Raw genomic sequence first — 15,270 nt, forward strand, 5'->3', positions numbered from 1 at the left:
GGTAGAAGGCAAACAGGTGGGGAAGGACACAGAAGTGTAAGGAAGCACGTTTTCTATAATGAAGGAGCTATTTTCGGTACTGCTGGAACAGTAAGTATATATGTATGTATGTATGTATAAATAAATAAGTTTTAGCAAAGGAGGAGGGACAGGTGACTGTGACGGCAGGTGGGTTTTCGAGATTGATTTATCTTGCCAGAGATGGGGAGCCACTGAAGGATTTTGGGCAGGGCGATAGAGCAAAAGGGGTAAATGGGAAGAAATGGGAGAATGAGGCTGCTGGGATTCCTGAGAGCCGAAGAGAGCCCTGACTGGCTAAAGGCCACGCCCACCCCCACCCCCGTCATTCGGTCATTCAAATAGTTACCGAGGACCTGCAAGGTACCAGGCAGAATTCCTGGAGCTGGAAGTCACTCAGTGAGCAGGACTGGAAAGGTCTCTGTTCTAACGGCAGAAACTGATAGTAGATACACAAGTGAGCAAGCAAGGAAGTATCAGATTAGTGCTTCTTGGAAAATTGAACCAGGTGATAAAAGAGTCCCTGAGGCACTGTTCCTCCTCCCCGCCCCCGTCCACGCGAATATTCACCGAGCCTTCTCTAGATCTAACTTTGGTTTCCCAAAGAGGCTTTGCTCCTGGGGGGGTGGGGTGGGGGTGGGGCCGGAATCTCTAGGGTAAATAATTAACTCAGCTCTCTGGGTGCTTCCAGTAAGCCTTGCCTGCGTGGGGATAGTCACACCTAAGTCTTCTCCAGGGCCTAGTCAGTTTGTAACCCTTGCTTCGCGACCCCCGATTCTGCTACAAGTATCATGTACAAGGCTAGGGGAAGGTCACACCAATCTTGAGACCTTTCCTGATCGTTGTTCCCATGGTAACGTATGACGTCCCCTCTCGGCAACAACCCCCTCATATATATATATATATCTTTTAGAAGGGAAACATTTGATAGCGTGGTCGAAATCATCTACTCCTCTCCTCTGAAAAGTGCAAACTTTGAAAACACAACCGCCGCTTCTGCCAGGAGCGCCCCCATTCCCCGCCCGAGCCTCGGGGCGGGGGTGGGAGGAGCTGGTTGGGGAATCCTCGCGGCGGAGGTCCCTAGGGCGGGAGCTGGACCACTAGGGCTCTAAGCGTATCAGAGCTCCTCAGCGCCGAAGGGATGCGAGCCAAGAACAAAAAACCAAACGTTGTAATATGTAGCGTAGAGATTAGGGACAGAGAAAGAGGATTTCCCAGTGTGCACCCATGTTCTTCGCCGAGTTTGACACATTTACTCACCAGGAAGGTTTTTTTTTTCCCAAAAAGCTTTTTTGTTTGTTTGTTTGTTTGTTTTTTGTTTTGTTTTGTTTGAATTACGAAAAGTTTCAGAGACACAGGAAAGTTCTCTCTCTAGTTTTAGGGAAATCTAGTGAAAGCCCCAGGAGGGCCTTTCTGATTTTTGCCCAGCTTCTCTGGACTGTTTGATAGTCATAGTTCACCCTCTGGGGACTTTAGCAGTCAGTGATGACTAAATTAGGGCCCCTGCTCTGAGAAGTTTTTAATTCTGGTTGGGAGGAGAAAACGCTAAGGAAAATCATCTTCTCCTTCTTGTTCTTCTTCTTCTCCTTCTTCTTCTTCTAGCAGTTTACACCTCAGGTGCTTTTACATTCCTAATGCCGTTAAAATGATAAACTCAAAGCCCAAAGGAAATTTAGAGATTACCTGGGGGTTGCAGGGGAGAGGCAAATACCTGACATATACCCGCCACTTTCTATGTTCCTGCCCATGGTAGACATTGCTAATCGATCACTCATTCATTATTATCACTTATTTATTGGCCATCCTCCAAGTTCCACACCTTATGTCAGGAATACAGCAAGAAACCATACAGACTTGTTTGCTACCCTTATGGACCTCCAAGGGGGAGAGAGACATTAAACGAATAATTACATGCATGGAAAGTGTTTTAAAAAGGCAGAGTGTGAGGGCAGACAAGGGCATCACATATCTGGAGGTAACCTGGGGGTGGAGTGGGGTCAGGAAAGGCCTCGCTGAGGAAGTGATGTATAAGCTGAGGTCTAGAGGGTAAGGAAACTGAGTCTCTCCGAGGGTGGAAAAAGAAGCATTACATGCTGTTTATGGAAGGCGACATGGGTCACCGCATGCTCCATGGCTAAATGAGAGGGTATGGATACTAAATGGGGGGATAGTTGTCTGGAGAGAACCAGAGGTTGGTTTAGCCAGGTCTTGGAAGAAGAACCGGAGAGGGCTGGAAGGTCAGATTGAGCAAAGGTCTGATTTATTGTTTATCCACTCCCTTCCTAGTGTAGCATGCCCTCAGGGGCTAGTAAAAAAAAGTCTTTATAAATTATTGGCTATCTACTAAGAAGTGGCAATTCTCCTGACATCTCCCATGTTCCTTGTAAAATAAGTATAATTTTTCCAGTTTTACAGATAAAAAAAAAAAGGAAAAAAAAGCCTGGAAAGACTACAGACACTTGATAAAGTTGGCCATCAAGTAGGCAACAGAGCTAAGATTTGAGCAGCTGCACTTTCCACAACTCCTCACTGTCCTAAAATTTCCAGACTGGGGGTTGCTCTAAAAGCAATCAAATAAAACTTGGAAAGGGACAGAGAGCTTTAATTTCAAAAATATTACCGGGGGAAAGGGTGGGCAGAGATACCCCAGGTGACTGAACAGCAAGCCGCAGGGGAGCGTGTGGAAGGAAGCGAGTGGTGGCAGAGGGAGAGTGGGGAGGAGAGGAGGAGTCCGAAGGCTTGAGAAGTGCGTCCCTGGTCTCCTCCATGACTGCGCTGCGGGGAGTTGCCCTGCTCTAACCACTACCCGGCCGGGTTAATCATTTCCTGACCTTCCTTCCCCCTTTCTCCCTGCCCGCAGGATTGCCACATCAGCCTCCCCCTTCCCCCTGCTCGCCTCCGGGCCCTCCAACTCCCTCGCCGGGTTTTACAAGAAGCCCCAATTTTGAGGCAATATTGGTAATAGTCCCTGACGTCCTCAAGTTGGTTCCCCAGAGAGATCGAAGGCTAGCTGGGGCGGGGTGGGGGGCGGTTATGCCTCCCCAAGCGGCCCCTTAAGGGTTGCACTGTCCCCTTTTCAATAAAGAGGTCAAAGAGCCGGGGATCCAGTCCCCGCACGGATTAACCAATTACAAACTCAGTTTCCCTCAAGCCAAAAAGAGTACGGCAACAGCAGCTGGCAGTGTGGTGCAAGGTTTAAATGAGATACTGTGTGTAAAGTGCTTGGCTAGAAGACAATAGCGGGTGTTTAACACATGTTGAATCCCTTCCCTTTTTATCACCTGGTAATTCGGACTTCGCGCTCAGCAAACCTCCGCTCATAAATATCTCACTTGAACCTCCACTGGTGAGTGAGGTCTGAAAAGTCCAACCACGTGCTCCACGTAACGCAGATGGTGAGTCATAGTGAAAAGATCTGATCCCAGATTTCGTGGGCGCCCCCGAGGGCCCACCCACGTAGTACCCAGGTGGCTGGCTGAAGGCCGCCTGTTTAGGACCTATAAGTTGGTCAGTATCGCACCTGGCGCAGGGAGCCTAACACTAAATCGGGACTGCTCTCGGACCGAGGCAGCCCGCTGGGCCACCGGGAGCCGGTACTTAACCTCTCTGAGCTTATGTTTCGTGTGTAAAATGGGACCTTTAGTGCCTGTTTGCCCGAGTGATTTTATTTTCTTTTTCACACTTTCATGAGTGGCTAGATTTTCTACCACAGTGTCGTCAGACCACCACAACACACGCAGGATCAGTCTTCTCTGAGAGCACTCCTTCCGCCACGGTAAATGCAGCGGACCTGCCCCGCGTGCCGGGGCTTGGCGCCCCACCCTTACCGGTGGGGTCGGGGGGTGGAGGGAGAAGCCGCGGTCGCTCCGCGCGGCGGAGTTGGGGAGTCATTCGGGAACGCAGCCTGAATCTCTGGGCCACCCGCCCGCAAGCTCCCGGACCCCACCCGGAGGGAGTGGGCGGGGTCGGGGCCTGCCTGGGGGCGGGGCCTGCCTGGGGGCGGGGCGGGGCCGGCCTGGGAAGACGGAAGCCCTCCGCCTGGGGGTGGCGGTAGAACCCGGATCCCAGAATTCCACGTTCTTCGGAGCGGGGCTTCTGGAGACGGCGGGTGGGAAAACCCGGCGCCCGGAAGCCTTTGCTTTCTTTGACGCAAGGGCTCGGGACGCAGCAGCCGTCGGCCGAGCGCCCGGCGAGGAGCGACCCCAGACGGAGCCTTCGGAGCCCCTCCGCCCACACGTCTCCAGGTCCCCGAGCCTCGGTCTTCCTCGCCGCCCTACTCGTGGCCATGGAGTGTCCGCACCTCAGCTTCAGCGTCTGCATCGCTCCGGACTCAGCCAAGTTCCCCAACGGCTCCCCGTCGTCCTGGTGTTGCAGCGGTGAGTGCGGCCCCGGGGCGGCCCTGCCGCGCACCCGAGGCCCCGGCCTCGCCGGGCCTGCCGTCTAGGGGCCGCGGGCGGGCGGCGCGCGGACCCGGGAAGGGGTGAGGGCGAGCCGGGCCCAGAGGCTGGGGAGGGGTACGCGGTGAGGCGGGCTCGGGCAGGCGCGGCGGGTGGAGCGGCGGCGGCTCCTTTGTTTCCCGCGGCCCGACGGTCCGGCCGGCTGTGGAGAGGCCCGAGAGGGGCGGGAGCCAGCGGGGGCCACGAGCGCGTGGGGGCAGCGGCGGGCGGGGATCCTGGCAGGCAGCCGGCCCCCCCGCCCCGCCCTGCTGGGGGGCTGTGCTCGGCCCGGGTGCGGGGCTGTGGGGGCGGGTGTCCGGCCCCCACGATGCGGCCGCACGTGTGGCGGGGCCCGGCTTGCGTCCCTCCTCGGACTGAGGAGAAAAGCGCCGCTCTCCCGGCTCAGCTTTGTCTGGGCTGCGGGGCGCGCTGGGCCCCTTCGCCGCTTCCTCGGGCCCGCTTCCTTTCGTTTCCCTTCGCTTCCCGGCAGGCTCGGGCAACTCGATCCACGCCAGGTGGGAGCCCTCAGCCCCGAGAGGCGCTCGGAATTCGGAACTCGGGCGGCGGAGGTCGGAGTCTTTCATCAGCCAGGGAGGGTGAAGTTTGAAAACGGGCTGCAGGCTAAAAAGCTCTGGAGGCTGAGCCAGCAGCTGGTTTGGAGGGACTGCTCGAGTTCCCGTTCAGATGTTTTGGGTTGTCTGAAATTGGGTTAGGATTCCCAGGTTCATGTGCTGTAGAACAGCTATTAGGTTTATGTAATGCTTTTGCGTTACTTCAGCATCTTAACTCCTTTGGCTGGGCTCTTTGGAAGCCCTAATGCCCTCTTATTGTCTGCTCTAGCGACTTAGGATCGCACCAGCCACACTGCTTTGATTACTTCCTGGTAGGGCCCTGGTGCCACCGCTAGAGTCTTTGTTTTTTAGCTTTGAGATGATCAATGGTAGCTTGAGGTGTAGTGTAAAATTTGAATTGTGCATTTCAAAAACCTTAAGTTCATTTCAAGAAATAAAGGAAAAGAGCAATGGTACGATTTAGGTGTGTGACATTTTTCGTTGCGGTTTGGAGCTGGGGAGGTAGTTTGGAGAATGCCTTAACACTTTTGACAGGTTACTTCTTAAATGGTGATTATGTCCTTGGAGAGAAACATCTGCAGCGCCACGAAGAAACAAGTATTCTACGGTTAGAAATAGAAATAACTGCAGTTTTATGGAGCTCTCAAAGGTTTGATGCTTTGCTTGGCTTTGTAAAGTCAGATTATCTTTTTCTGCGTGAAGCCTTTAAAGATTAACTGGTTAATTGGTTTTACAGTGCAGTATTGCAATTTTTTTTAAGAGGGTGCAGAAACCTGTATAAATTAGCCCTCACCTAAGAATTTATCTTCCAAGTGAACGTTGAGTATGGAAAAACAAATAAGGTGTATCAAATTGCTTTTCAAATTGATTGGAGGTGTCTTAGCTATAATTGCAGCTATAGCTATGGTGCTAAAACTGTAACTTTTAATTTTTTTCCCCAAGAGATTTAAAAAAACAAATGACTGAAGTAAACACTAGGAAGAGCATATCTCATGAGGAATGATGCTCTTGCTCATCTGTATACTTCAGGGATACTAAGGGGACAGCGCACTACTGGCTTTAGGTAAACTCACATCAGATTTAAAGATGGCCTCACTGGGCACTAGCATCTAAAAAAGGAAGAGAGTTTATGCAAGTGGCAGATATCCTACTGTGAGTCAATCTTGCCTTTGTCAGTCAGGGAGTCCACTTGACTTGTGGAAAAGAGTGCAGAAAACTGAGTATCTCTTGAGGAACTTAAAGTAAAATGGAACATAACTAAGAGACTTTTGCTGATAGCAACAGCAAACTAGTATTTCTAGTGGTAAGATTCGGGTCATTTCTCTCCCAGAAGAAGGATGGCGTCTTTGCATCTTACAACAAAGTTTTTTTCTGACATTGGTATACAAGGGTGGTTAGTCATGTGGTTGGATTTGTAGAACCAATAAAGCTCGTTTAACAACTTTATGTGGCTTTTTTTCTTCTGTCCATATTTTGTGAATTGAACCAATTTCATGTGGGCTCCCATTTTAACCTCTTGGCATCCATTCTTGATATAATCTCGTATTGTATTGAGCTTGATCTTGTTCTTGCCTGCCTGTTTCAGTGATTAAATGATTAGTAAATTTGTGAGCCCTTAACTAATTCATCATCTTGGAGTAATATGTATTCTGGCATTTATTTCCTAACACTCTTGAATTTCTTTTCTTTTTTTTTCCCCTTTCTTTTCTTTTCTTTCTTTCTTTCTTTTTTTTTTTTTTTTTTGGAGTAGTGGACCAAAAGGGTAGCCAGTGTGTTGAATAATGCTGTGACCGGGTATTGAGTCTGATTACGTTCTTATTAAGGAGGGAAGAAAAAAAATCCTTGTTTTGGCAGTAGGACAATAAAAGTAATGCCCTTGCCTTGTTTTCTTTGGGAGCCTGCAATTACACCACGGTGAAACAGCCTTAAGGCAAACAAGCAAATTGCAAAAGGCCAACATCCTAGGCTCTCCTAGCTAGCAATATATCCTTGGACAAGTAGTTCTTTTTCTTTTGAGCATCAGTTTCTTATGTCATCTGTAAAAAAAAAGAGTAGTACTTCACATTTACTTCACAGGTTGCTGCTAAGATGAACAAAGTAATTTTTTTGTGAAGATGTTGGGAAACTCTTGTAACACTATGGAAGTAATAGGTGGCATTACAGGCCAGAACATTTTTATAAATAGGACTCCTCATACTTAAATATCTAAAGGCCCTTAAATAGGGCCTAGGACAGACTGGCTTTATGCCGATTTATGCTTGCAAGGAGATATATTACTCAACAAGATTAGGGGGTGTAAGAAGTAATTATACTTCAGGATTGACTTGAGCTTCTTATCTATGGAAGGCACTGTGTGTTAGGTTATGTAATTGTGTATTGCAGTGCTTCTCAAGCTTTTTGTTCTCAGGACCCCTTTATACCTAAAACTTATTGAGAACTCAACCTTTGTATGGCTTATATCTATTGACATTTGCTGTACTAGAATGAAAACAAAAATTTTAAATATATTTTATTAAATCATTTACAAATAACAGTAATTAATCTGTTATCTGTTAATAGAGATAGTGGTTTATAGAAAATCACTATACTTTTCAAAACAAAAATTTTATGAGGAGAGTGGCATTATTTTACATTTCTGCAACTCTGTTGTTTAGCTTAATAGGAAACAGCTGCATTTTTATATCTTCTTCTGCATTCAGTCTCTTGAGGTATCATACATCATGTAGACTCTGGAAAACTCCACTGCACCCTTGTGAGAGAATGAAGGTAAACAATATAAGTAACATCTTAATATTATTCATGAAAATGTTTGACTACACATACCGCCCCCGACAGGGTTTTGGAAACTCTTAGGGGTCCAGGCCCACACTTTGAGAATCTACTAATATACATCTGTAGTAGCAGTGAAGGATAACTGCTCTAATTAAAATAGCTTTAAAAAATTAGAGAAATCCTAAAGGCTAGCAACATGTATGTCTTTGCAGAGGCAGAGTTTTTTAAAATACATTAGCTGGGAACAGATCTAGTTCTGTTGGGGTCATCATCCCATCCTCTCAAAAAAGTTACAGTCCAGAGGTACCTGGGTGGCTCAGTGGGTTAAAGTCTCTGCCTTCAGCTCAGGTCATAATCCTAGGGTCCAGGGCTTTCTGCTCAGCAGGGAGCCTGCTTCCTCCTCTCTCTCTCTGCCTGCCTCTCTGCCTACTTGTGATCTCTGTCTGTCAAATAAATAAATAAAATCTTTTAAAAAGATTTAAAAAAAAGTTACAGTCTAATCTAGTTGGTGAGAGACAGGAAGCTAACAGGTTAGTAGATAAATCCATGTTGTGGTTTAAGGTAAATGTTGAAAATAGCAATTTCCTAATAAGGTAAAAACTGATTTATGTCTAATCTTTGCTAAAGGCATTCTCATTTTAAGTGAAAATTTTTAACTAAAAACTGGGACATTCTTTCGAGAGTTTTGTTATGTGCACATACCAGATGTTATTTTCAGAAGCTGGAGACTTGGGCATTTCTTATTTTTGTGGGTAGGAGGACTGAACCAGTGGTAAAATACAGGGGAAAGAACACAAATTGTTTAGAATGATGCCCTAAACACAACTGTTTTTAATAACTAAAGAAAGCCAAAGAATAAGCATTTGGACCTCAGGGGTTTGTGTGAAATAAAACAGCCGATTAAATTGGAGATATTTTAATAGCATAGGCATGAGAATTTTCCCTGATTAATTCTTCGAAGAGCTGAGAATGCCTCTTTAATTTTCCAGTAAACACATTATTCTACCTCACATTATTTTACCCAGGAAAAGTAAATATAAAAGAAGTAAATGTTCTGCAGTTTGGGGTGGATATTAGAGATAATCCTGCCTTTTTTTTGTTTTTTTTTTTTTTTGATGCTCCATTTAGTAAGCTGAGGGGCTATTGATCCTTGCCAATGATAATACATGTGTAATTTGTAGTAACGCTTGTGATAAAGGTGAGAAATTACCTTGATCCAGTGGTAGGTTATTTTGTATCCTATTTCTCTCACAACCCTCCATCTAAAAAAGACTCTTGACCAGTAGATTACATTTTCTAAATAGGATCAGTCATTTGTTCATCCTTAGGTCACATGCATTTACTGCTTTTTGGTAGCACTGTTTGAGGTATTTATTAGGTGCTTAGCATGTAACAAGACACTCAGTAAATATTTGCTTAATGAATGAAGGAACTTTTCTTCCATTTAGATCATGGCTGGAATGGCCTTAAACTTCCATGCTGAAACTAAACACAAAGTGAACTTTCCCGTAGAATGCTTTCACCAGTCCTTTCTCCCAGTACTTTCCTCCGTAACATAAACTTTGGATTATGAGCAAGTGGCCTTCTGCAATGTTACCACAATGAAATTGAATTCTTTTGACATTCTTTGTTTATAGATGGGCAGGTGAACATTTTAGTGTATATGTGGGTGGGACAGTTAAAAATCAATGGACAGGTGATACTTTATCACATTAATTCTGGAGGTTAACATTTGAATTTTATATATACTTTTCTGAAGAACTTAAACTTCATTGGTAAGAATTGTAAGCTTAGGTCAAATGTAATTGTTTTTCTAGTTTTTCTGGCAGTGCTGCCCCTTCCCCCCAGAACCTTAAACCAGCCTCAGCAAAGTCTCTAAATAATTGGTGGTAGATGTGAAAGATCTAGAGTCTAGAATGTGCTTCATGTGTTTGTTTGAAGAGGCTGTAGTCTAGGCATTGAGCCTAATATTTTCTCTTGTGAAGTTTTGACACATTGATCAGAAGTCATTTTCTAAATGGCATTCTTAGTAGTATACAAAGAATATCCTTCATGTCCAAAGCAGAAGTAAGGATGGAGTTGAGGGGAGTATGTGAACTCTTTAAGTTTCCTATTATTCATTTATTTTCAAAATAATTCCTTCTCATCATTATTTGCTTTTATAGGATTAGCCTTAGGCTTTTATAACATTCTACTTTTCCCCAATTTATGCAGTTTCCTTCTTTACTGGAATTTAATAGATTCATTTTTGGATTGTTGAAACTAGATTTAGAAATACGTTTTATAGTATTTGTAGCTCAGTAAGCAGAATAGTGAGTAATTTAGCTTGTAGCTCAGTGAGTAATTTAAATTCCTGTTTTAAAATTTAATTGAGTACCTCTTCCATGTACATTTTCCCCTAACTTTGTTTTTTGTTTCTTTTGGAGCTTTTCTGTGTTTCTTGAGCTATTTTATATTTTTTTCCTTCTTTGAAAAAAAGTGTTATTTCCCTTTGATTAGGCTGCAGTTTCCCACCAACCTACCGATGGGTTTTGTGTTCAACCTAGGCCTTGGAATAGAGTTGGGTAGGTAGTTTATCAGTGCTTGAAGTGGAAAATGTATACAGCTTAGTGTATTTTAGTGTTTCATGTTTATTCATAGCTCCTTTAGACATTAGAGCAACTGCATTCTGGGTGTTTTAATAGAGCTTTCCTGGACAGATGGCTTAGAAGGCCATACTTAGATTCTCAGCAGGGGCTAGTACTTTTTGGAGGGTATATTTGTCATGAAGCTTACCTTGATTGACAGTTTAGAATGGTGAGAATAGCATTAATATCAGTAACAGCTTCTTCATCTTACCTAGAATTTTTTTTGTGCCAGGACCTCTCAAGGTGCTCTGTGATTCATAAGTCTGATTTGAGAATGTAGATAAGGGTAGGTATCTTTTAGATTGAAAGGAAATTTACCTAAAACTTGTTCATTGCCATTGTATCCTGAAATCTTTTGGGGTTTCGAATGATCTTTGGCTTGAAAACTTGTATGTAGAGATCATCTTTTAACCGCTGTGAGTCTGCAGATTTTAGTATCTATAGTAATTCCAGATGTTTCCTCATCTATTAGTTTTACTGAGTAGGAGGAGAATGGAGAACAACATAAAGTAACTTCAAAGAAGTTTGCTAGCGTTTAATCCTGACTAATTTAATTAACTGCCCATCCTTGTAGTTTTTCCTGTTTTATGGATTGTGAAACTGAGACAAAGATTAAGAGAGTTGCTTAAGATGCTTGGGGGTATTAGAGATAGCCCAAAGCTTAGACTTAAATACCATTCAAACCATACTTTTAGCCTACCTTTAAAAAAGCAGGGTCTTTATTTTGTCATCCGGTAACTTAGTGCATAATAATTTAAAGGATTTAAAGTGTTTGGAAACATGTTTAAAATAATTCCTTTGAAGGTTTTGACATGAAATACGTTTTAAATTCCACAATTTGAAAATAATTTTAAAAATTCTGTATTGATTAGTAGTTCCTCTCCCTGTTTATTGATTAAAGTACAGGCGAGTTGGAACAAGATTGGTAATGCGGTTGGAAGAAAACTGCTGTTTTTGAATTTCTTAACTTCATTACAGTTCACAGATCTAATTTTTTTTGTTGGCTGAAATTCATATTACTTTAGTTCAGATACAATAAACGAGCTTTCTCAATGTAGCTATGGATAAAATGCGGTTAGCTTTTGGTTATTTTTTAAATGTGCTTCTGTTCTTGACGTTGCCCCTTCTCATTTTTTTATTTTGTTTCTAGGAGAGGAGATTCTTCTTGAAGGTAGTTTTCTTGTGGGATGGGGAAGGGAGGGAATTCTTGAGATAGGGAATTTTTCTTTTGCTTCTGGTAGCTCAGAGATTATTTGAACCTTTGCTTTTAGGCCAATGTACTTTGTTGATTCCATTTAGTTATATTCTAAGATTTTCCAGTTGTATTTCTTGTAAAAGTTAATTATAGTCTTTAGACTACAAAGTTTAAAACAGATTTCCCCTCTCTTAAGTACTGACAGGTATGTATGTGTGCTGGTTATAGATGCATAAAATGCAGATGAGCTTAGAGAGGCAATTTCACATTTTGAAAACTATTCTTGAAATTAAACTTGGACATTAAAAAATGAAGTTTATAGTTATCTTCATGTTTGTGTGAGCTGAGTGCTTCATGATTAATAAATGCTAGGTGAGAATTGAGAGTTTATTTTTAAAGATTTATTTATTTATTTTGGAAGAGTGCACGCAATCAAGCTTGGAGGGGGAGGGACAGAGGAAGAGGGTCTTAATCAGACTTTGTGTTGCACTGAGCGGGAAGCCCCACTCAGGGCTCCATCATATGACCCTGAGATCAGGACCTGAGTGGAAACCAAGAGTAGGCACTCAACTGACTGAGCCACCCAGGCGCTCTTGAGAGTTTATTTTTATGATGAATAGCTCATGTGTTTGAAAAGATACAATCTACTGGATTTTACCTGAAGACTTTGTATTCTGCTTTAGGATTAAATAGCTCTATCAGTGGGCTGTTTTCCATTTTGAGTAGACATTCAGTCCTGATATTTTTTCTTTGTTGTAGTTAGGTTTAAGGTAGTGCTATAGAAATCTGCTTGCCTGTTTATCCTTGACCCACCTTGAAGACTCTTAATGTTGTAATAGACTGTTCTTATACTATCTCATCATCAGGAAGAGCCCGCTGGTGATTAACTATCATATTCCTGCAGGTTTAATTTAACTGACTGTAAGATGCTGCACTTACTGTTTTAGCTTTTTTAAATTTTTGTCCTTACTGACCATGCTCAGATTTTCTTTTTTAAATAGTAGATTATTATCCGTTCCTTTGTTTTGAACATTTGTTGCACAATATTAAGATGGTAATATTTTAAGCAAAGTTTTTAAAGATAATACTGCTATTTCAAGGAAACAATTTTTGCCATAGAATGTTTCCTTGGGAATATTGATAACATGTTAGAGAAATGCTCTCATATAATACTTTTTTTTTTTTGAAAAGAACTATTTAAAACTTAGAGTCTCTGGGACTAGTACTTAGGTTATTGATTGAAGTTTTTAATTTTAGTTCCACACAGTAAAATGTCTTTTGATTTAATCAAGATTAACTCTAGATTACACCTGAATTATTTTGAATGTTAATTGTGAGATGCATTAACATTGGACAAATTGCTCTGTACCAGCTAAGAACTCAAGCTTCACCTTGTATGTGTGCAGTAGCTCCCAGATCTCAACATTCATGACATGAGAATTTAATTCTGAGAGCTTTATGTACTATATCAGTTTCATTTCAGTTATTTTAAATGCTTTTTGTGTAGTCTTTTCTGAAGCTCATTTAAAAACATTTTTAGGGGGCACCTGGGAGGCTCAGTGGGGTAAAGCCTCTGCCTTCGGCTCAGGTCATAATCCCAGGGTCCTCAGATCGAGCCCCGCATCGGGCTATCTGCTCAGCGGGGAGCCTGCTTCCCCCCCCCACCTCTGCCTGCCTCTCTGCCTAGTTGTGATCTCTGTCAAATAAATAAATAAAATCTTTGAAAAAAAAAAAACACTTTTAGGCTTTTGTGTTTTTTTTTTTCTTTGAACAATTAATAGATATTTTGGGGGAAATGTGGGTCAGATTTTAAATTTGTGTCTACTGATGGTAAAAAAAAAAAATTCAGGCTCTTGGTTTTTGTTAAAAATTACAACAGCCAGGACGCCTGGGTGGCTCAGTCAGTTAAGCCACTGTCTTTGGCTCAGGCCATGATCCCGGGGTCCTGGGATCGAGTGCCGCATCGGGCTCGTTGCTCCCCAAAGAGCCTTCTTCTCTCTCTGCCTCTGCCTGCCACTGCCTGCTTGTGTGTGCGCTCGCTCTCTCTCTCTCTCTCTCTCTCTCTCTGACAAATAAATAAATAAATAAATAAAATCTTTTTTAAAAAATTACAACAGCCATAGGAGTTTTCAGGTTCCTCTTTTCTGTAATATTCGTTATCTAGCCTGTTAAGCAGAGATAAGTATGTGCCCAGTTTATATTTTTTCTTTCCATTTCTTCATAAATAGTCACATTGACTTCAGGTCAATAAAGAGTTTCCTAGCACACCAGTAAATACAAATGTGGTATTCTCCACCCCCATGGCTTTGTGCTTTCCTGCTTTCCTTTATTATATTATCACACAAAAAAAGGAGGAGAGTCATACAATGCAGACATTAAGCCTACTGTTCTCTGAGTAAAGTCTTTGATAATGAGAGGTTCCTAAACCATTTATTTATTTATTTATTTATTTATGGGTGAGAATACTTCATTCATATATATATGAATCTTTTTTTTTAAAGATTTTATTTATTTATTTGACAGACAGAGATCACAAGTAGGCAGAGAGGCAGGCAGAGAGAGAGGAAGGGAAGCAGGCTCCCTGCTGAGCAGAGAGCCTGATGTGGGGCTCAATCCCAGGACCCTGAGACCATGACCCGAGCCACCCAGACGCCCCTATATATGAATCTTATATTGCATATACTTGCTATTGTTTTGAAATAATAGGTGTGTGGTATTTACATTTATGACCTGATTATTTCTTTTGAAGATGCTGCTACTGTTTAACCATGGATTTGTTTACTCAGGCTGTTGGCAAAAGTACAGAATAGTGTCAGATCTTGCTATATTAAATAAATGGAAATATTGGATGTTAGAATTATTCTTAAGTGATCCATGACTTTTGTTTTCATTTTGCATAATCTGCTTTATAGGGGAAGTTATTTTCAAAGCAATATAAACTCTTGGTGATATTTCTATAGTTATTTGTGTTTGGTCTTGTAGAGGCAGAGTGGCCCATTTGACTCTGATTTGGTAATCTGCCTTGGCTTTAGTAGTTTTAAGCCTCCTCCTCACTACCCTTTCCCCTCATTTGGAGTTAGAGGCACAGTTCCAGTATTTAGTTGAAGGCTGGTAGAGTAGATATAGCATAATAACTTCATTAGATTTTTCACCAAAGTAGGTCTGAAGAAGTCAGATTCATGATTACTGTTTTGGGGATTATGTAGTTTCACATACATTGTTTCCATATGTTGTTTTCATTTCATGTTGAAAAGTGATTTCAGAAATTTCAAAATAGAATAAAATTCTTGAGCCAATGAGGAGACCAGCCTTATGGATCAGAATTTGCCTCTATTTGGGAAGTCAGCAGGACCAGATGCTCTCTCTTTTCTAGCTCTGTAGGTAACTGGATCTGTTAATATATAGATGACACATTTTGGCCAGTTTTGAAATTAAATTCTGTAGTAAAGGACACATACCATTAGCCCTGCGAATTCTGCTTGTAGTACACAGGGAATTCAGTTGATGCCTAGCATACCTCAAATGATAAACTGCTATTGTAATTTTATGCCAAGTGAGAGATTAAAAAAAAAACCTATTCAAAGATTTTATTTATTTGTCAGAGAGAAAGATAGTGTGTGTGTGGGGGGGTAGGGGTGGCAGGCAGAGGG

General features: G+C 42.6%; 1 protein-coding gene across 4 annotated transcripts in view; it reads left to right on the plus strand.

The window, feature by feature from the left end:
- The first annotated feature begins 3,274 nt into the window (after positions 1-3,274).
- The window catches only part of LOC111153153 (ubiquitin specific peptidase 3), a 106,388-nt gene continuing 94,392 nt past the window's right edge, over positions 3,275-15,270 (plus strand). For 2 of the 4 annotated variants that reach the window (XM_022511960.1, XM_022511962.1), the window contains exon 1: positions 4,096-4,394. In XM_022511960.1, the coding sequence (XP_022367668.1) occupies positions 4,304-4,394 (91 nt within the window). In that variant the 5' untranslated portion in view covers positions 4,096-4,303. Of the gene's footprint in view, positions 3,414-3,716; positions 3,794-4,093; positions 4,395-15,270 lie in introns of those variants that run through there. The other 2 variants (XM_022511961.1, XM_022511963.1) reach the window with 2 other exon arrangements.

The sequence above is a fragment of the Enhydra lutris genome, unplaced genomic scaffold (assembly GCF_002288905.1).
Source record: "Enhydra lutris kenyoni isolate GAN:26980312 unplaced genomic scaffold, ASM228890v2 scaffoldscaffold31, whole genome shotgun sequence".
NCBI classification, from domain to species: Eukaryota; Metazoa; Chordata; class Mammalia; order Carnivora; family Mustelidae; genus Enhydra; species Enhydra lutris.